Genomic DNA, 23,159 nt, shown 5'->3' with positions numbered 1-23,159 from the left:
CTTAGTCTAGCTACATTAACTAAATCTTACCACACACATTTTTTGGGGAAGGAGGAGTTTGGGGGTTAAGATTTTTTTTTTTACAATTAGCTTATTATTTACAACCTGAAAGCTCCGCCTCGTAAACTGCCATTATGTTATAATCTCCCTCATGTTCAGTATTTTACTTGGGGACAAGCTATTCACACCATGGGGCAGTAGTAACCATAGTTTCCACCATTAGAAGCCTGCTGGAAAGGCTTTTTACATAAATCCTGCATGTGCGCTCACACAAAATAAAAATTAGATGACTTGGACTCTTCATGAAATCATTAACCCGTTCAAATTCCCAGGATATGGGAGGACACTACTGAGGCTGATTTTCCTCCTCTTCATGGCCAGATGGAGAGCCTACTATCTTTCCATGTGATGTTTGAAAAGAAGAAAAAAAAACCCCTTTCATTAAAGGGCACATGGATGGAATAAAAGAATTATTTAGAATTCTTATGGGTAGGTCAAGAATGTTCTTATCTCTCCTACAATAAAGGCAATCAGCTTTGGACTGCCCTCACAGAGTGAAACCTGCCTTTCAGAAATGTCCCAGGAGAAGGGAAGTGCCCATTGTACTGAGAGGGTTGGGTGCCTGAGGGAAACACTAATAAGGCTTAGGAAAATCTTCCTTCTTATTTCCCAGAATCTGGTCAGAGTGAAGTCAACACAAAAGAGAGTACCTATGCAGAAGAAAGGAGGACAGGCCAGACCACTTCCCTGGCAAGGATCTGCCTCCTGGGCTACACATGCCTTTGACTTTGGTAAAAGCCACTCCCTCAGCCTTAAGTCTAAGCTGTTGAATGTGCCTACTATTGGGGATGAACAGAACCTTCTGGTTTGGTTAAATATAGGAATTTTTCTTTTATCTGGATTGATGGAGGTTAACCACACTCACATTGGTAAGTTGAAAGGGGGTTTGGAAGAGCATCTGGTCCAACCATTTCATGTTACAGCAGTGGAAACTGAGGCCCAGTGGGGTGTGTGAACCTGCGGGCCGAGGTTCTTACTCTTGCCCCATCTTTCAGGGTTGTGGGTTTTCCTGGCCCTCGCCCAGCTCTGTACTCCTGTAGCAGGGTCCTTTCCCCGTGGGTGTGCCTACCTGAACCTCTGGGCTTGGTGGTGAAGCGGGCCAGGGTAGCGCCGGTTGGGGGACTGGTAGAGCTGGGACAGCAGGGCCTGGCTGGACTTCTGGCTGGGGTTGTTGGCAAACTTCACAGTAATCGGTTCCGTAGCACCGCTGGGCTTCTGGCCATTCAGCCCTTTGATGGCTTCTTCTGCCTCGATTCTCTTATCAAATCGGATGAATCCCACCCCTCTGGACACTCCTGAGGAAAGAGAAAGGGCCTTCGTAAAGAGTGAACAAACCAAACTGGTAAACACCCCTGGGAAGAGATGGGCTGGGCCCCAGAGAGATTCTGTGGGGAGTCAGCCCACTGAGGGAGCCAGGGCTGAGCCTGGCTCCCTGTATCTCTCTCATCCATCAAAACCCATCTGCCTGTGTTTCTGCCATCATGGCTCTGGACAGGTGACTCCCACCCACAGAACACAGGCACCTCTCACATTCATTCCAGCCTCTACCACCGGCCTGCTCAGTCCCTGTCTCCCTCTAGTTGCTGTAGCCCATCACCCACTGTCCAGTTTCTAGTCCTATAATGTGCCCCCCACACCTAGCGACTACATAATTTGTTTGCCAAGCAGACTCTGACTACTAAAAGGGCACCTTTTAAAAATACTCTTTATCCATTTTTCATAACTTTTCAATTTTTTACCTTGTGTATGGTTCCTGTTCCTCATGGTCCCACATTCCACACACAGAGTAACAAAGCCCACACACCAAACACCCCTTCCGTGGCTCCATGTTGCACACAGATGAAGTCAGACTTCTTAGCCTGGCTTTCAGTGCCCCTGATGAGGTGGCTCCAAGTTCCCTGTTGAGCCTCAGGCCAGCCATACTTGAACTGCCACATATTCCTTGAACAGGCTATGTTCTTCCTCAGCTCCATGCCTTACAATATATCCTCTCCACCTATTCTATAGGATACATCCTACCCATCTAGAATTCTCTATCCCTCCTTTGTGCCAGATAACTGCAAGTCATCCTCCCAAACCCTGCTCAAACGTCACCTCCTTGATGCAGCCCTCACACCAATCCCCTGCCAGGCACAGTACACCTCCTCCTGAGCTCCCGGGGGACACAGGAGAGCCTTTTGCAGGCACGCATCACACTGGAGTCCTGCAAGGGCAGGACTGTGTCTCCTTCATCCCTGGACCCCAGTGTCCCTCTGAACAGTGTCTGGGGGCAGAGCTGGCTTCAGCAAGGGTTTGTCACACGAGCTGGATGATAAACAGACACTAAACTCTCTGGGGGGTGGGGTGGTGTTTTAAATTGGATCTAATGTGGAATAGGTGAAAACATGTTATCATTAAAAACGCAACCCAGGGTAGCTTACGTTTCTTACTGAGAGGTGGTGGTTACCTTTCTTAATGATGGACAAAGTACCACAGTCCCGGGCCCTGGCTTCATGTCCCTGCACTGCTACTAACTACCTGGGCAGAAGTCAGATCCCTCACTTTGGACCACTCTTTTCTCATGTGGGGAATGAGGCAGCGTGAGATTCCCTCTAGCTCTCTAACGCTATCATTGGAACCGGAGCTCTAAGATGGGTTCTTTCCACATACAAAAGTAATGTTACTTGGTTGAGGGTTGAAAGAGACTTTGAAGGTCATTCAGTCCCACTCACAACCTGATGCCCAAATCCTCTCTACAGCCCTGCCAACCAGGTTAGCTGCTGCTGGAACTGTTCCCATGATGGAGATCTACCTCCTAAGGCGGCCCATTTTAAATGTGGGCATTTGATTGATCAGAGTCTTTCTCCTAAGTCAAAACCCTGTCTACGCATGACCCATATCTTTTACCCTAAGCAACCATTATCTCTCTGCTCCTTTGGGTCACAGGGCACTGGCTGTGGCATTGAGACACAAGGAAAGAAATGACAAAGAAACACTTAACCTGTGACTTGATCAACCAGGATTCGAGAGGTGATGATACGGCCATACTGCGAGAAAAGCTGCTCCAGTTCCTTCTGGGTCATGGTTTTGGGAAGGCCGCTAACGTAGAGGTTAGCATCCCTGATTGAGGCAGAGCTTGGACGGGCATATGAGACCTAGGAAAAGGCAAGAGGAGCTAAATCCATTATAGCAACACCCTCCAAGTAGAGGCTGAGTCAACAACTGAGATGGCAGTCCCTCGTCTATCATTCTAACTCATGGTGTCAGTTTAAATAACTCAGTAGTTCAGAGTCTTAGCTCCTCTTGTACTAGTAGTGAGAATCAGGAGAACAGCAATAGAGGAACAAAAGGAGAGTTGACTATAACTTAAAACAAATGCACAGATAAGGGTCTCTAAGTGCAGAACAAAATAGCTACTGTATGGCAGCTGTTAAATGCAGAACTACCCACGCATGGAGTTCTGAAGATTTACCTCCTGGATGTGGGTGTATAGATGATTTACTGTATCCAACACATAATAATCTTTGAATAAACCAAAAAAAAAAAAAACCTCCAAGAAATTCTGCTCTGCAGATTTCTCTCCTTGCCACCGCGCCCCCCCCACCCTCCCAGCCCTTCGTTTTCAACACATTAAAGTGATCAGGTTCTCTGCAAGATTTTTTATGTCCCCTCCTTTGTGTTGTTCCAATCTGCTCCCACAAGGTCTGCTCTCGCTGAATGACAAAGTGCTGGTGAAACGGGGCTTCGTGAACATCTGCTTGTGAAACCGGATCTGTGACCTTGTCATAACATCTGCAAGAACCAGTTGCCGTCTAACTTGGAGCAGGAGCAGATAAAACCACAATCAACAAAATGAGGGCAGGGGGTAGAAAGGAGAGCAGGAGAGGACAGGGGGAGAAAGAAGCGAGCCTCACGAATGGTTATAATAAGTTCGACTTTGTAAATTTGTCCTCCCAGATCTCTCAACTGCTTTTTTTCCCCCAAAAAGCTAACACAGAAGTGTAAACAGATCTGAAATTCCATCTGCAAGAAGCCAAATCTGTAGCAGTACACATAAGCAAAGCAAACCCCAGCAGTCATTAATTTTAGACTTTCATTTACTTATTTATTTATTTTTTAAGAAAACAACATCAGACATTTGAAATATAATTTACAGCTAGTCTAACAAAAGCACTTTCCTGCTAAAGCTATTTCTGGGGCAGTTATGGCTCAGAATAGATGATGAAAACAGTCATTTCAGAGCACATCTGACAATGTTGGACAGGAAGGGACCTATATGGCTTAGCATTTTTCAGTTGGGAGTTTTATTTAATCCATATAACCAATTTACAAGTCCTGCTAAGACTACAGGGGTGTGTGCATGTGTTCTGCACACACACACACACACAAACGTGTGTACATAAGAAAGCGTACGTGTTAAACTAGACCCTTGGCATTAAGAACTAAACCTTGAGCAGTGGGTCTGGTGGTGGATCTAGCAAAGGGGAGTGAATGCTGAGCAGACACCTCACCCTTGGCACTCTTTCCCTCTCAAGGACTGAGATGCCGAGTCCCTTTATGGATTCCACACTGAAAAATAGATGTTGACTCAACAGATAAAATGATGTGAATGACAAATCTGGCTCACTGGTCTCCTCCTGCTGATGGAGTGAGTCGGCCTATCTGCAGTATCTACCTCTTCCAGGAACTCAGGGATGGCCTCTGTAAGCTCCTTCCCAGCACAGGGCTGACATGCAAAGGGACTTTTACGTGGCTGGTAGCTGGGGAGTGGGGGCTGAGTTTCATGTGACTGCGTGCACAGAGCATCACTCCACACAAGGCTCTCCTACCCCATCCTTTCAGGAACAAAGTCTTTCAGGTTATAACCCAGCAGAACTGTTTTTCAGGCATGAGAAGGGAGCAGTAGGGGGAAGGAAATAAGAATGTTGTAGTGATATGTTCATGGTAATGAGAGTTACCCCTATCTCACCAGTGCCAATTATTAGACAAATTAATTATCTGAATGACATTTGCGCTGCCCTAAAACATACCCTCCTACTTCTATGTCCTTGCTTGTGGGGAAAATTTTTCCACTTACTTTCTCAGGCCCTGATCCTATTCTCCTTTAAGGCCCAGCTCCAATGCCATCTTCTCTAGGCAGCTTTCCCTGATCCTACCTCCTCCTAGTAGGGCTCTCAGTGAACTGCACCCATGGTACTTGCTTAACCTGTTCGGACCTTGAGTCACCATCTTTCTATCTAGTCTCCTGATCATCTAATTTGCTGATCTCCTTGTGGTCATGGTGTGTGTGTGTGTGTATGTGTGTGTCTTGTTCATTTTTGTGGCTCTAGCTCCGAGCACAGAGCCTGATACCTGCAGGATGTTCAACACCTACGGAAAGAATAAATGAACACACCCACAGAATATAATGAATGATGTGGTCCTTAATGACTCTTTGGGGCTAACTGCAACTTGGATTCCTCCACTTAGGGGGATCAACAAGAGTTAATCATAGAATCATAGACTCATGCATTCAGAATCATAGCTGGGTTTCCCTATTAAGCTAAGAGCTAAGGGACAGTTTTCCTATTCCCCAGTATCTGAGATTGGAAGGACCGAGAGAAGACTGTTCTATGACTAGACATCACCCAGAGGCCTTCTCTAAGCAAACATTTCCCAAGGATCTACTATCAACCAGGTGCAGTGCTGTGTGCTGGGGATGCATAATAAGCAAGAAAAAAGAGTGGTCTCTTGCCCTAAAGGATTTCCAAGTCCAATGGGGACAAGAGACAACACACAGGAGGCACCAAATAAACATGAGTCAAATACAAGAAATACTCTTATTGGCCAATTATCACAATGCCCCAAGATGTGTTCTCTTTTAGGGCTATATCACTGGGACTGGAACACTGAGAAGGGGAGACTAATATTCCTTTTAATTAAGGGTTAAAAGGGCCAGGAAGAAGACAGAGCTGAGATGAGATTGGTGGTGAGACAGGTGTAGGTTGGGGTCAGGTAATGGTGGCCTAGTGATAGCTCTCCAAGGACAAATAAGATGATGAAGGTCAAGAGCTTAGTGCGGTGCCTCTTTGATACCCAATAAATGCGCAATGGAGAGTAATGACCTTGACAGCCAATGGTCTGGGCAGCCAGAGCTGGGGGAGGGGGTGGGCTGGAGACAGACCTGCTAGGAAAAGGAGCTGGCACTGGAGAGTCAATGACAGAACAAAACCATTTCCCCAAACCTCATCCAGGGAGAATTACTGCCACAGATCACAGTCACAGAGCAATAACAAGTCCCAAAGGTGAACAGCAGCACTTTGAACATTCACCAAACCTAACTCCCGCTTACTTTTTCTCCTTGACTTGGAGTCTTAAGTCACTTAGTCCCCTGCCCTGTCCAGGAAATCTGTAGAAGTGGGTGTGGGCAAAAATGACAGAAAAGGGATCTTTCTAAATTTATTATCCAAATGCTCATCCTGGTATTTGCACACCTCAAGTGTCCTCATTCATTTATGAAATTCCAAGTGACTACAGGTGTCACGCATGTCATTGTGCTGAAACATTTCTCAAAAATGGTGCACTGCTACCACCGGCAGACAGCCAGCCAGTCTTTGCTGGTTTGTTCACTCCACTAAACTAGTGGCCTGGAGCCCAGGGCTTCCAATGCTGAAGGCAGAGCCCTAGAGAATCCCAGGCCTCAGACCATCAGGATCCTGTTCAATTCATTCATCCCGGATTTCTGAAGACAAGACTGGCATTTCTAGGCCGGCACTGATCTTGCTCTGGAGCTCAGAAAGAGCTGGGAGTGGGGAAGCTACTCCTCTCTCTCTAGGTAAGTATGGTCCAGAGGCAGGTGACTTTACAAATGATCTTGGTAAAAGATAGGTAGTCTCAGGGTGCCTGGGTGGCTCAGTGGGTTAAGCCTCTGCCTTCAGCTCAGGTCATGATCTCAGGGTCCTGGGATAGAGCACCGCATTGGGCTCTCTGCTTGGCAGGGAGCCTGCTCCCCCCCAACCCCCGCCCTCTGCCTGCTTCTCTGCCTACTTGTGATCTCTGTCCAATAAATAAATCTTAAAAAAAATATATTATATATATAAAAAAAGATATGTAGTCTCTCCAAACTCTCCATCTCCGCAGGCTTACCCTAACCTCGACCCTCTGCAAGAGTGACAGTACAGTGTGGAGTTTATGAGCCCTGACTGTGGGCTGGCTCTGGCACTCATTAGCTGTGACCTTGGGCAAGTAATTTGATCTTAATAAATCTCAGTTTCTTTACTCGTATAAAGGGGGATGATTTTCTTTCGGTAAGTTATTGTAAAGAATTGAGATAATAGATTTAATGTGTATAGTGCATTCCTAGAATTTAGCAGCTATTTAGTACATATTATTATGTGGTATGTACTATGGGCTTTCATGGGGCAGTGTGGGACTCTAGCCCCCATTGGGACACATCTTACAATTTTACCACACAAGCAAACATCTGGGATACCACCAGTGAGCAGCTATAGAGGCACCACTGTCCTCTTCCATCAGCCTGGTGGAGTTTGGGTCATCCTTTACTACTTCACTGCCATGAATTTCTTTGAGCACATTCCTACAGATTCCACTGTACTTCCCAGTTTCCACGAAGTACTTTCCATTTTCCAAAGTGACTTCTTAAGGCTGCTGTCGGTGATTCTCACCAAGGTGGCACTGGCATTCGTCACTAACGGGGCAGCAGAAACGATGCTCCTCCCCCACACCCCAGCTCACAGCCAGGGATCGGCCTGGGCAGGGTGGGAGGAACAGCACAGCCTAGGGAAAAGCGTTTCCCAAGTCCTCTGGCAACCCTTCACCTCCTGTCTTACCTGCCACGGTACAGAAAAGGGAGAGGGCTTGGAAAGCACGGTAAAGGCTTGGTTTTGGGTGCTGGGAGGCTGGTAAGATAAGAAAAGGCATCCTTCTTTGCCTTGGGAAGGTGTTTCATTAGTCAAATACTGGCACTAGAAGACAAGAGTTCATTCATTCCTCCCCTTCCAGGACACTTCCTGGGGGCAGGTCCCCTGCTGGATACTTCTGCTTCAACCATGGTCCAGTAAGGAAGGGAGCAATTAAATGAGTACCGTACAGAGGGCTGTTCCTGGCAAGGAACACTCCAGCTCCCAGTGTTAGCTTCCACGTGCAGGGAGCCCTTGGAGTAGTACTCTAGGCCTCTCTGTGCCCCGTGACCACCTCCTCTCTAGGGGAAGACATTTGGCCAGGCTTTGGTAAGGGCGATGGGCACAGGAGCCTCAGCTGCTGCCTGCCTCCTCCCTTCTGGCAGCCACTTTCTGTTTCAGGCTCTGTACTATGTGAGTAGGTTCTGCTCCCATATGGGGAGGACTGTGGTGTCCATAGCACCTGTGACAGGGGCTGTCAATCTGTCAAAGTGTGGGATTCTGTGTCAGGAAGCCCATTGTGTTCAGGAAATCCATCTTGGGTGTAATCCGTAATAAAGGTGACCTTAGGATTTAATACGCTCTTCTTTTTTGTCTTACCTCTCAACTGGTTTATAGCTAGGATGTAGAAGACAAGGCCATCACTTGTTAGACCCCTTCGAATTATAAGAAGGATCTCATTGACTGGATGTTTTCATGGGCTAGGCATTCTATTCACAAAACTGCTAATCTCTACAACTGTGGCTCATGGTAAGCAGAAATATAGGTGACAGGTGTCATTGGTGATCCCAGCAGAAAGCACTCTCCTTGAAATCCACTTTACAGAAACTCGGTACCAAAAGTGGCCTCAAAATTTCTAGGTGAGATCCTAGGCAGCTAGCCACCTGCCTTCTATGTTACACAGGAAGCTTACTGCTTCATGAGGTGTCTTGCCCCATCACTAGCCATCCCTGATTATGGGTAAGCTCATCCGTCTACTGAATTCAAATGTGTCTCTTCTACAGCTTCCATCCTTCTCCAATTTCTATTTTAGCTGCACACACTAGGGGCACCCTTCTGTCTGAATCACCCTTTATCCCGTGGGTTTCTCTCACTGATAGGTGCTAGTTAGAGCATCAGGCAACTGTATTTTGAGACTGGCCACTCCAAGGAAGTTCTTGGTTATGTTACTTTAACTAACACTGAGCATCTATTCTGGAATTCTGAAAAGAGACAAAGGTCAAGAGCCAGGGCTGTGGGGCTAGAAAGATAGGAATTTAAATCCTGACTGCTTACTAGCGGTGTAATCTTGGGGAAAGTAACTTAACTTTTCCGATATGTATCACCTGAGTAACATAGTTTAGAAGATTTCTAACAGAGCACTTGGAGCATTAAACAAGCTAATGCAAATATGTTATACACAAGCAATGAATCATGGACCACTACATCAAAACTAATGATATATTGTATGGTGACTAACATAACATAGTAAGAAAATTATAAAAACACAAAATAAACAAGCTAAAGCATATAACATTTCTAGGCACTATGGGGAGCCTGGGTGGCTCAGTCAGTTAAGCACTTGATATTTAATTTCAGGGTCATGATATCAAGCCCCGTGTCCAGGCTCTGTGCTCAGCAGGGAGTCCGCTTGAGATTCTCTCTCTCCCCCTCTCTCTGCCCCTCAACCCCCTCTCTCTGTCTCTGTCTCTCAAATAAATAAACAAATCTTAAAAAAAAAAAACAAACGGTTTCTAGGCATTATGCCTGGCACACAGATAGTGCTCCATAAATAGCAGCTTTGCTGTAACTGCTATGGTCTTACATGAGATTCTGGGAGTATAGAGATGAATACAACAGTCCTTGACATGTAGAACTATGAGTCTAGCAGAGGAGACAGACACAGAGACCTATCATTTCAGAAGATCAGGCTGCAGATTTTCCCCAATGTGTTGTAACACCTTCCTCTCAGACTGAGCACAAACTCCCCAGAGCATATGAATCCCAGGGGGGATAGTCATTCCAAAGAGCCCAGGAGAATGGCAGCAGAGAACAGACTCTGGCGCTGCCAGGGCCTTCGAGGAGCAAACCCTTGCAGGTACCTCTGATCCCACCTCCAGGAGCAGGGAGAGAAGAAAGAAGCCAGCTGTTTCCTAGAAACGACAGCTTTGATTATGAGGATCAGCTTACCCCTGTTCCTATGGCTGCTGCCCTGCCCACAGGCAGAACAGGTGTCTGCTTATGTGGCCCCATTCCTCATACTTTCCTCCACCTGTCACCTGATACACGATATTCTTTTACCAGGGGCAAGACCCGACGGTAATATTTCTAATGAGCCCCGATGGTACCACTTCTTCCTGCTCAAAACCTTCAGTGGTTCTCTAGCACCTTGTGATAATGATCGAATGCTTCATTTGAGCATTCAAGGCCCTCCGAGATCTGGACTTCTCACCACCTGCTAATGCTCCGTGTACTCTGCACCACAGTTCAAATTAAAAAGGTCAGTCTTCTGAATATGCACTTCACGTCTCTACTTCTGTCTTTGTTTTTGCTATTTGCTCACCATCATATCAAAGCGAACCCCTGCCCATCCATACAGACCCTGTCTGAATACCGCCTCCTCCAAGAGGACTGCTGTCTCCTTGAACTCTATAGATGGTATACATTTCCATGGCCGCAGCTATCACAATACCTCCATCATGGAGTTTAAGAATATCCAAGAGTATTAGGAGGGTATCTGGCATACAGTAGGCTGGAAAAACACTTCTTTTAAAAAAATGGTGTAGTGATCTGTTCATATGCCTACAGCTTTAACGAAGTCCATCAAATTACCAAGCGGTCTTACTTAGTAGAAGGATCTCGCCGTCTGTCTAGTGGCCCCCAGAAAGTAGAGATGTGTTAAAGGTTTCATGGGCTGATTGGTGGAAGAGCTGGTCTCAGAGATGAAGACACTCAGTCTTCTCACTAAACTGCACCTCCTGACTCTTGCTCTCTGTTAGACTGATAAGGTGACTGAAGCCACCTGGGAGGTGCGTTATACTTCCCACTATACAAGCCTCTATATATGGTGCCTGAGGCTTAACAAGACTCAAAGCTCTTTCCTTACATTTTTAAAAAGCATCTTTGAAGCATGTACATCTCTAAAACATGCAGATAGGAAACAGACTTCCCCTCTCATGTAACTTTCACCCAGGGATAACCCTATTCACTTTTGCCCTATTCACTTGGGCAACCGACTATAAACTTTAAACTATGAGGACCCAGAAGTGAGACATTATTTGTTCCATTTTCTAGATGACATACTCTGGCTCAGTGAGATGAAGTACTTGTCCAAGGTCACACAGCCGAACTAAGACAAAGCTGGATATTACTCCAAGATCTGGGATCTTTCCACTATGTCAGGCTAATGTGGACAGTGAAATAAAAGCTGTGTGCTTGGCACAAATGGCTACTTTCCCTGGAAATTTACCAAGCTGACAAGATCACGCTATAATATTTTATTAGTTAGATTGTTAGAGCTAGAAGACACCATTTTGCAGATGAGGAAATGCATCCAGGGAAGTAAAAAAGTAAGTCACCCAAGGTCATCCTGGTGGTTTTTGACAGAACTAGGACTTGACTGATTCTTCATCGTAACTCAGTGCTCTTTCAAATGGACAACAAAGGTGAAGGGAAGTGGGATTGGCTCTATGATCTTTGACAGGCCAGCTGATTTGCCCTGGGGCTTCATGATAGTCACGGAGAAGAGATTCTTTATTCCCCACAGCCACTGATGTTTCAGGCCAGCGCTGTGCAGTAGAACTTTCTGGGATCACGAAAATGTTCTAGATCTGAGGTGTTTGATGGTGGCCACTAGCTACATGTGGCTACTGAATACTTCCAATATACCCAGCATGACTGAGGAACAGAACTTTTCATTTTACTTAATTTTAATTAATTTAAATTCAAATTTAAAAAGTCATATGTAGCTGGTGGCTGCTTTACTGGACAGAAGAGTCTGAAGCCCAGAAATCACACAAAAATACAGAATCTCAGAGCTCAAGGGTTAGACCCCAGTGTGGTATAGGAATCTCTCCTACATCATCCCCAATTACTCCATCTGAATGTCTCTGACAGTCAGAGACTCACTACCACCCAAGGCAAATGTTCTATCCTGAGAGCTGCACGGGCTCTCTTTCCGGATTCTTGAAATACAGAATTGCACTTCAGAGTCCCTGCAGACTTCTTTTCCCGTAAGAACAGAGAAGCAACCACGGTGGATGAACCTGGGAGTGCAGCATCATCTTGGCCATCTTCCCCATTTGCCTCTGCACAACCCTTAGAGTGTCTCTTTAAAACGTAAAGCTGAGAATGGGGCACAGACACGAAGGACAGTTGACCAGAGTGGATTCCTGGAATCTGGAATCCACAATTCTCCTAACACAGCCAAGGTGAGCTGGCTTTTCTAAGGCAGCTCACACCCCCCGATGGTTTCTTTCACACTTGTAGACAACTCAAGCCCCCAAGCCCCATTCCACACACTTCTGAAAACCTACGTGTCCTCTCAACCCACACCTGATTTGCTTTTGTAATCCAGACCCAGGACACAGTGGACGACCTTTAAGATACTGGAATTATAACAACCTCACTGGGCAGAGAGAACAGGGATGCGCTAGGTCAATCCTTCAAACTCCTACACCGGTATCTGAAATTATTCACCCAGATGAAGTTAGCAGGGCTCTGAGAAGCAGAGCAGGCAAACAAGCTCTCACAGGAGAGAATGAGCAGCCCGGTACAATGGGGGGTAAACGGGTGTCCAGTTTCCACTGCGGTGCATGTGTGCCCTTTCTTGGCTCCTTGGGGATTCAGTGATCCAGTCTCCCTTGCTGACCTTGGCAGGACAGTGCTCCCACACTGTTCTGACTATAGCTGTCATGGGGGAGGAGAGAAAAGTGCCTTTTTATTATTAATAAGACTGAGGGAGGCAGTCTATCATTTCTGGGTGGGGTGTTACCCGTCAGCAAAAAATGATCTGCTAACTCTCCAGGAAGCATTAAGAGCAGTGATAGGAGAAATAATTGCTTATGCCGAGTGCAAAGAAAAGATGCTTCAGCGGAACAAAGGCCTTTAGCAAGGCAGGTGGATGGCAGGGTGAGGGAGGGGCAGTGCCCTGATGACCCTTGGCAAGATGAAGAGGCGGGAGGGGCAGACGGGACCCTGCAAAACTCCAGTGTGGAGAGATCCCCTGGAGGCACCGTAAGCACTTATTAGAAGAATAAAGCGAGGATGGAGAAATGGCTAAGAGGCATTATGGCACAGAGATGCCAGAATACAGGAACTCCGTTTGTTCTCCTTCCCAGAGAAGGAAGTTTTTTCCTTCCGAAAAAGCCCTCACTCACACCTTCCCCTTCTCTAGTCCTGCTCCCTCTGGAGCTGGGCTGTGGCCTTGTGATCAAGCCCCCTTCCTACTCTCACGGCGCCTCTCCTGACTGCCTGCCAACCCTCCTGGGTTCACGCTGCATGGCAGAGGCAGCCTTTTGTCCCCTCATCCCTGCTCCAGTCCTGAACTCACCTACACCCCCAGTCTGCACAAGAGTTGTGATCTGGGAATGCTTTCTTTAAAGTCACATTTTTATAAATTGAAGAATAGTTTAATGCAATTATTAGAAAAAGACATGACACAAAATCATTTTTAAACCTGTAATGCAATGACAAAAGGAAGGACATAGATAAAAACATTGTTTACAGGATTGAGTTGGGAATGGCTGATACTGCCTTCATTATATGATAATGCATTCTTCAAATTATTTATAAATAATCATGCCTTGCTTTTAAAATGAGTAAAAATTTCCTAAAAATCTCATGAAAACCAGTGTCTAAGGATGACAACAAACACCTTCAGCCTGCAAACCGCTGGTTTCATCTGTCAAACACCCCAAGTGACACACCACTGCCAGAAGAGCCTTCTTGGAACTTTACTTTGTCCAGGTCCTTCTCCTGCTCAAACCTCACACAGCTTCCTTCTTCCCACCCCTCCACCCCAAACCAGTGGGAGCCCCTGCATCCCTAAGACTGCTCTATCCCATTGCATTAGAGTTGGTCCATTGCATGTCTGTTACCCCCACAAGACAGGAGCCCCCATGGAGGCAGAGCAGTGAACACTTCTTTATTCCTGCTCCTCGAACTTAAGTTAAAATCCAAACTGGTATCCCATTACTCTGAAAGGTTTATTGGGAGTGATTCCAAACCCTCATATCCACTTCAGATCACTTTTTACTCAGTGTAACTTGAATATCAATCCAAACTTTTTGTAAAGATATCCCTTTTGAAGGTATTACAGACCATCTAATTTTTTGTTACTAATTAATGCAGCAAAGAGCTGGACCACTACCGCTGGATTCAATGGAATGCTTCCCATCAAGAGGCTGAAATTACAGTGTGAATTCAGAAGCTGCTGTTTTAGAATGCATGGAGAGAGGAGAGAGTCCAGGACTGGGACATCTGGTGTGCGGTTAAGGAGAACCGAGAATCATTTCCCAGAACCCACAGCCATTTCACCCAATGGTTCCCAGAGTCTAAAGTGATCTCTATTAGAGTGAAGTGAGGAAAGAAGCTGAACAATTAGCACTCTCAGAGCCCTAAACAGGGCAAATCATCTCCACTGGGTCCAGAGTTGAAATCCTGAGAAAAGACCCAATTTCCCAAGTGGAGCTCCAGCCTGCTCTCGCAGACTAGACATGTAAGCCCATGGTCCATGCCCCATGCCTCTCTGACACACATGGATAGGAGAATCCCCAGGGCACTGCCCCCCCTGGGTCATCCAAATCCCAGGACCTGGCACAGAGTCTGGAAAGCTGGGGCTCAAGAAGAAACGACCTGAAGTTAGGTCTATCCCCTATGGCCCTAACCACAGGTCTGTTTACTGAAGAACCTGGAGGGACCACACAATTTGTTTGCTTTTTCTATCTCCTTCCCATGCCAGGGAGTATAACCTGTGTGTGTGCAGAGCCAATACACACCCACACAATCTTACAGCACACATGTGCTGCTGAACAAACAGTGTGACCTTCCAACACTTACGGCCCGTTGCCAGAGTTATTTCTGAAGAATACTTGCTGACTCCAAATCTCACTTGCCAACTGTGTGATCTTGGGTAAGTCTCCTAACCTCTCTGGGCCTTCCTTTCCTCAACTGTATGAAGGAGTGAATAGAACCTTTTTATAGGGCTATCTTAAGAAGTAGAGTTAATGCATGTAAAGCATCCACCCCGAGAGATGTTTCAAGGATTAAGTCCTATCAAGCATGTAAAAGGGCTCGAATACTGTTGGACACAGAGTAAATATTCAATATAAGGTAGCATTACTATTATTCATTGTTAGTGTAATATAATAAGTAATCATTATTATTTCCTTCTTGGGGCAGAACGCTATAGGACCTTCAGATGCTAACTCAGCTTAGTTGCTGGTCACTTGTTTGCCTTTGGACAAATCATTTCATCTTTCAGCCTGGCCACTTTTCCCCACGAAACAAGATATAAACCAGAGAATAATCCCTCTGTAGTCACATGTCTGCAAACATGTACTAGATGTTCCTAGGAGATCACTGTAACACACGCTTCTGAAGAATGTACTCTTTTCTTCCAGATAGGCACACTACTTGTTGGGGCTTAATGAGCAAGTCACACTCTTTCTCTGTTTTGATGCTGCGTCTGTGCCAAGATTGTATTCTCCTTGAGGACAGAGGCCTGGTCTTGCCCTCCACGTGCCCTTGGCATTGGCACACAGTCACATTCCATCCCTCTTACTAAAGGAGCAATGAAAATTTGTTAACAGGGAACCATCATTTGTGGGCACCTTCCCCTAGCAACCCAGTAACGAGCCACCCACTTCCAATAGGCAAAACAGTGTTTGTGTTTTCAAAGTGGACTCCAGAGGCTACAAACTGTTTGTCCACGGGTCAACTACCAAATTTTGTTTGCCCCGACCACCTATGCTTTAAAATTTTTAAGTTGGTTTCCAGCTTTTAAAAATTGAAAGTTATGGCAAGAAAAAAATATCTAGATTTCAGCTTTTATTGAATAATTGGAAGATCTGGCAATAATCCGGGCTTAAACAATCAGCAGTCGCTGAAGAGTAGCTGCCCTCTTTATTGCTCTCTACCTCACTACATTCTCTACCACTCCCTCAGGGCTTTCCAGATCTATCCCAAGCTGTTAATCATTGATTGTCAAAACTTAGGAATTAAAAAACAAACAAACAAAAAAACAAAAAAACCCCAAATCCTTAGGAATTAACTCTTGGTGTGTCTGCATCTCTGTTGTGCATTATATTTAATGCAGGGTATTTTACACAAAGCAGTCCAGAAATGCATCACAAATGTGAGAAGGAGGGACACACTTGACCTTATCTTGCAAACATGTGCTAAATAGTTCGGGGAGATCTCTGTAAAGCATGCTTCCAGGAGGATACTTAGGTTTTCCAGATAGGCAAGTTATCTATTGCTTCATGGGTGCCAGAGCAAAGACATAAATCTCGTGTCACTTATCAAAGCAAACTGAAGCAGAAGTAAACAGTGGCCTGAAAGGCAGAAAAGCAATTTAAAAAAATTAATAAATGATGAGACTATTAACAGTACATGAAAAGGGTTTGCTTTTTCCCCCTCCCCTTTAATATGATTTTTTACCTTAAACATTGTGTCCCTTTAGGAAAGGGAAGAAAAGTTAATAAAGGAACCCATCACTCAAACTTAATTTTGAGTATGGCAAATAAACTGCTTTAATGAAAGGGCTGAAATCCCTAGGTTTGCACATTAAATTTTCATTCGTAGTAGAGAATGGAAATTATTGATTCAGCCGTGGCATCATGCATTTTGAATCCTACAGTGCCTCGGAAGCCCACGTTACTGCTGGGTGCAAATGTGTTGGCAGCGTTTTGATGCAGGGTGAGCGCAGGGTAGGTGAGGGGGTGGGGCAGACTGTCTCTTCACAGAATGAAAATAATCAATGTTCCTCGTCTGTAAGATCCACCTAGACAAAGCACTGCTTCCAAAGGCACGATGGATCAGGATGCATTCTGAGATCGGAAAAGCCAGGTTCAGTCAGTCTTTCAGGAAGCCCAAACAGCTTCATGGGAGATTTTATATATGGCAGAATGGGTGGCTGATGATTTGATCCTAAACTTTTGGGAAGGTTTGGGTTTCAAGAAAACTGTAGAGGAATGAAAAGGACTTTCTCGGTTCAAGGTCAGGGTGTCCATCAAGGGAAGAGTAAGTGTCTGACATTCTAATGCTGAACGGGATAGCACAGAAAAATCAATCAAAACCACAAATACAGCCTCAACTCGGTGTGGCCTCAACAAACAGTCAGAGATGCGAGCCTCCCATCTTCACTTAAAGCATAAAAATAGGTATGTTTTTCCTTTGAAAGGAATTAATCCTCCTGCCTCTCAGAGGATTACCTCATAATTAAACAACTCTTAATTATTTCTCCATTAGATAACTCAAGGGATTGAGTTTAAGATGAGAAAGAGGCAGCCTGAGTCAGGCCCATTTTGGGGTCTGCGTGTACCACAGACCGTAAATATCAGGAAAGCAATCATCTTTAGAAATAAAATTAAACTCAACTGCTGAGGTAAAGCTGCTTAAAGGAAGGAAGGAGCAAGGGAGGACAGACAATCACGTAATATATTCCAAAAAAGAAGGTTTTTGTTTTGGCTTTGGTTTTGCTTTGATTGCCTCCTAGCTAAGATTATCTGATGCCAATCGTCTCCTCTGTCAGTCTGGATGTTGGAGAAGTAGGTGTGTTGAACCAAAAGGTTCTGCTTTTGTGTTTTCATGCGCTGAGAGCTGGTGCCATCTATAGATCTCCATTCTGGGAGAGGTTTCTCTTTTGTCCTACTTTGCGTCAGACCTGCTGTCGTGAGGATAAGAGCGCCCAGGAGACACCTCCCTGTGGTGTAATAGGCTATGAAGGATGGGACTCATTAATGGGCTGGCAGCTGCCCCCAAGCAGGATGCTGCCTGGAGGTGGAGGAAGAAGGGGAAGGGAGGCTGAGGAGGAGGAGTCTCCATCCAGGAGATCACCACTGGCTGTGGGAGGGGGCCCTCAAAGCAAACAGCGCCACTTCCTGAAGGCTCCCCACGAGATGAAGTCTGAACCGAGTGTGACACACAGTCACAGAAACCTCTGTCTGGAGGAGCAGGCTCTGGGTAATTGCTTCTCTTTTTCGACTCAAAACAATCCCACCTGAGATATTATCTACAGCCCTGATTATTTTGGTTCGAATGTCACTTTTTCTGTCATTCTTTTACTATGTTCCTAACAATTTTATAGTACCCATCCTTATTACACTAGAGTTTATTTATAACTGATTTTGTCTTTTCTAGTCTCAGTTAGGAGATGAACGGTCCACCCTTTGGTAAAGTTGAACTGTTCAGCCTGGCCCATAAGGCCCCTGCCCACCTCCCATCCAAACTTAGGCCATGCTAGTCTATATGCTGTTCCCCACTCATAATGTTTACATTCATTTTCACAGCTTCTCCTGTGCTGTTCCCTGTGTCTGGAAGAGCTTTCAGGCCCCAGCTTACTCCTATGGCTCAGTTCTGGCCATCTTTGCAGACTTGGGCTCACAGGCCTTCTTGGAGGGCCCTGACACCCCATCTGCCCTCTGTCCCCTCCCTCTACTCAACCCGCTTCTCATTCTTTGTAATGATCTGCATCCCCCACTTAGTACAGTGGGTGATAGATGTCCTTTGCATGAATAAAGAACACCACTTCCAGCTCCCTCATAGCCTGGATTTATTAGATCAAAGGGATGAAATTTAACCAGTGCTGCTCAGTCAGGAGCCAGCAAATCACTTCTTACCTTTATGGTTTTGGTCTGGAGTCTGAGTCCATTTAAAGTGTTGATGGCTTTCTCTGCATCCTTTGGATCAATATAGTTAACGAATCCATACCCTAAACTCTGTCCTGTGGAAACATTTAAAAAAAAGAGAGAGAGAGAAAGAAAGAGAGAGAGAGAGAGAGAGAGAGAGCTCAGTATCTTTATAGCAGTAACAGCTCCCACTGCAGCAAGGAGTCAAAACTTTCCTCTAGTATATGGTTCGTTTTACAGCAGGGTTTACCCCAGGTGGCAAAGTTTCCAGTTCTTCCATCTCTCACTTTGGTCAGCCTATGAACTCACAGGAGCCGCCCAAGTTAGGAATGGGTGAGTGCTCCTGCCCATCCACATACATACATAAGTGTCCGCTCAATCAGAAAGAAATGAGAAGGTCGTGGAAAGAGAGCAGGTGTGGTTTGTTAGATTTGAACTGGAGTCATGGGGCTTTTCCTATCAGCTGTGGGACAGTGGAGAGAAGTCATTTAATGTCCCGTTTCTTCCCCTACATGTTTTCTCTGGAGATAATAGCACTTGCCACAGACAAGTTTAAAAGCGTTAATGAGATCTTGTGCATAAAATGCCTACCAAATACGTTGCCTACAATATAGTAGCTGCTCAACGAAAGGCAGCTATGCTACGCTGAGTCCTGTAAAACTGGGGCGAGCTGAATGCAGTAGCTGTGTCTGCTGCCTCAGTCATGCCAGCCACGCCCACACGCGGAGGAATGTAGCAGGATCTGAGCAGCAAAGACAGAGACATTTATAGTGAAGGCATGACCAGAATTTAAAACAGTTGCTACAAATCATTGGTTGCCCTCATCATCTCCCCAGCCCAAGAACAATTAAAAAAAAAAAAAAAAGGTGGGTTCTATTGGAAAGGACTGGGGAGCTCCTAACACAAAGGAGAGAGTGCAAACACATTCTGCAAAGACGGTTTAGCTCCTTTAGGTGGAGATGGCATCAACTTGTCTGCAAAGAGAGGTAGCAAGTGACAGGGCTCCCCCCTAAGTGAAATAAAAATAATGTGCTTGCGATCGTGCCACTGATTATAAATAGTCCATCAGCTCTGCCATGTGTCATCAGCCAGAAATATCATTAGGAAACTTTACATTTTCTGACATACCCTTTAAGAAACACAGAGCTTAGGGTGGCTGCAAAACCAGCTTGAACTTCCCAGGCAATGTTATTGATTTGTGGGCGGCAGCAGAGCCGAAGGGGAGGAAAATGACAGGACGTCACATGTCAGGGAAGACTGATTACATAAAGCTCTTTTTGGAGTACCCGGGCCAGGTCTGGGAGACAATACAGCAAAAAGCCTGCCATGTCCTGGTGACAGGAGCCCATTTCAGCAGCCAAAAAATCTTTCCAACAGCTTCTGTTTTGCTGGTAAATGTCTGTGTTTGTGTTGGTTGTAGGAGGGAACCTGGGAAAACAAGTTGGGTTCTGGATTAGAAAATGGGTGACTTTGTCATCCTTTATAGGACGCAAGCAAAGAGCATCACGAGGGATGGCTAAGTGCCCATTTTTGTCCCCCAAATGAGAATACTTTCCATTAGAATATTCCTTTGTGTTTTGGAATAACAGGGCTAGAACAGGAAAGACAGGAGCAAACTTTGCCAGATATACCATTTATAGGCAGAATTAGTAACTGAAGAAGGAGGAGAGAATGTTGAACACCCCCTCCAGCTGCCAGGCCCCTCTGTGCGCATGCGTGCGCGTGTGTGCAGGAGAGTAAAAGTGTGACAGAAAGAGAGAGAGAGAGGTGTGTGTGAATTACAAGACCCTGCCACATGTTCTGGGAAACTTCTGCAAATCCAAAAATATATGAGACATTAGTTTAAAAATACCATTCATCCTAAATTTGGCTCCACCTCATCAAGCCTAACTAAATTCACCTAATTAAATCCATTTTCATCATTCAAATTTATCAATTCCATTTTCCTTGTAAATAAGAGAAGTCTTAAAAATTGAAATACTAAAATATTCTTATAATTATTCATTTTAAACAGTCATGCACCAAGTTGAGATGCTTTAAAGGGCATTTTTAAAGCAATAATCTCAACGATAAACCTTAGTTATGAGTTCTAGGAAACAAGTCAGACAGTCAATCTACCCAGCTAAATTGAATTTGTATGAAATTAAAATGAAATATGAAAAAACACAGACAAAACACTCACCACTTAACTGCAAACATTAAACCTAAACCCCAATAGTTCATGAGTCATCATACTGATGGAATGTATGTGGAAGAAATTATTATGCTTACCAGTGGTGCATGTTCCCCAATATACTATACCTTTTTTTCTAATTATTCATGTATTTATGGAAATCTAAAGTAAATATAGTGGCTATGATTTTACATTCTATATTTTATCTTTATTTTAGACGCGTCAGGTCCTAGGAAGGTTCTGAAGGTCAAGTGAAAGAAAGAACTCTTTTTTTTTTTCTTTAAGACTTATTTATTTATTTTACAGAGAGAGAGAGAGAGAGAGTGAGGGTAGGAGAGTGGCAGAGGGACAGAATCTTCAAGAAGACACCCTGTTGAGCACAGAGTCCAGTGATGGGGAGAAGGGGGCTTGATCCCAAGACCCATGAGATCATGACCTGTGCTGAGATCAAGAGTCGGATGCTCAACCGACTGAGCCACCCAGGTACCCCAAAAGAGGACTCCTGCCCAGCAAGCTGTGTCATATCTACTCACCTGCCTGTATCAGTCCCAAACCATCACCTCAGGTTGAAGGCAATTAGCACAACTGTGCTATTATCACCTGCTCTAGGTTTAGAGAGAGACTGCACTTAACATCAGGAACGAGGGTGCTTTTGAGAAAAACTAAAAACCAGATGAACATCGTTTCAGAAAGGAAGAGGGGGAAAGACTGGAGGTTCTCTTTGATATGATATAATGAGGTGCAAACTCTGAAACAGAACACTGCATTGAACAAGAGGAGAACAGAGATGGAAAGCATTGCCTGTGAACTGAAAGATATGAGATAAACTGCCACACAATGATACTACCTGTGGTTAGCCTAGTTCGAGAACAGCTTCCTCACGTGCTTCTTGCCAACATAGGAGGAGTCCAGCTAAGTCTAATAAAAAATACTTGATGGAACTAAGCAATCTCTTTTAAAACACTCTAGAGATGATTAAATCCCGAGGTAGAAAATATAAAACCCAAGCCTCATTTCTTTCAAAAATTATTAGTAGCGGGGGAGAGTGAAACGAAGAATTCCGTTTTAACTTGTCTGTATGGTGGGCATACATTGGTGATGAGTTTTGGGTTTGCAGTTCTATATTTAAATGCACATAGAAAACTATAGATGAAACACATTCACAAAATTTACCAACACTATTTCCATGGGGACCCAGAGAGCTACCATGCTGGAAAGGCCCCAGGGGACCCAGTCTGGAGCCTACAGCGAAGTGTGTGTATCTGCATCCCAGAAATAGATAAGGGACTCTTATTATTCCTTTTTCCCAAAATAACTACATCTTCCTTTATCAGAAGTAGCAAGATTTGACCATATAAGTATAGTGACAGGATTTTCAGAACGGAAAATCTTTTTGAATTTTATTTTTGTTCTCAACTTATGAATTTATTTTGATACCAAGTTGGTCAAATAAAACAATCAAACCATTGAGGTTATGGCTACTGAATCATCAATAAAAAATAAAATCAATAAAGAAAAGATGATATTATGAAATGAAGATTGCCTCCAAAATTTAGAAATTATCCTGAATACCTGGCTCCTTGATACTCAGGTGATCCACAGCCCTTACATGTGACCACTCCTTAATAGTCCTGTCCAGCAGGCACAGATGAGGGATCCCCAGTGATGACGCATGGGCAGGAAATGCATTCTTGGCAGTTTGGGATGGAAACTTAAAATTAGAATGTAGTTTCCGAGGGGAAACATTTATACATAATGGCTACATTTTAAGGCACTTCAGTGTATTTTGGATTAAAGAGGTTCATGTTTTTAAATCTGAACATGAATATCTCTGTTTTGAAAAATTGCCCAAATGCACACTCACACACACACGAACATAGGATGTGTCCTCCTACTCTGACATAGCAACATCTCCATTCTGCTGTAATAATTTGTATACCAACTTCTCCCCCCTGGAAACCAAACACTTCTCACAAGAACTAGCTTATAAAAGTTTGCTTCCTCGAACATAGTAGGTGCTCAACAAACAGATCAAAGAGTGGATATACCTGTCTGCACCAACCCTCCATTTCTGGAAGAATGCTTTATGCTTGGGGGAAAGGTGGGGGATCTGGGGAATTCTTTTTGCATTTGTGAGAAAGGGAGAGCATGACAAGCTGACACCAAGGATTGGAAAAGAAAACACAATGAATGTCTGGGTGGGCTCTCCGCCAGCACAGA

At 44.8% G+C, this 23,159-nt stretch overlaps 1 protein-coding gene across 6 annotated transcripts in view; it reads right to left on the bottom strand.

Annotated features, from left to right (window-relative positions):
- The window catches only part of ELAVL4 (ELAV like RNA binding protein 4), a 143,513-nt gene that overhangs the window by 6,654 nt on the left and 113,700 nt on the right, over positions 1–23,159 (bottom strand). For all 6 annotated transcript variants that reach the window (XM_004774503.3, XM_004774509.3, XM_004774504.2 and 3 more), the window contains 3 exons: positions 18,758–18,861; positions 3,041–3,194; positions 1,130–1,355 (listed from right to left, as the gene is read on the bottom strand). In XM_004774503.3, coding sequence (XP_004774560.1) covers positions 1,130–1,355; positions 3,041–3,194; positions 18,758–18,861 — 484 coding nt within the window. The remainder of the gene's footprint in view (positions 1–1,129; positions 1,356–3,040; positions 3,195–18,757; positions 18,862–23,159) is intronic.

This window comes from Mustela putorius, unplaced genomic scaffold, assembly GCF_011764305.1.
Source record: "Mustela putorius furo isolate JIRA1106 unplaced genomic scaffold, ASM1176430v1.1 tig00003853_pilon_pilon_pilon, whole genome shotgun sequence".
NCBI classification, from domain to species: Eukaryota; Metazoa; Chordata; class Mammalia; order Carnivora; family Mustelidae; genus Mustela; species Mustela putorius.
Note: the sequence above shows the minus strand (reverse complement) of the source record. Positions and strands in the feature narration are given on the sequence as shown.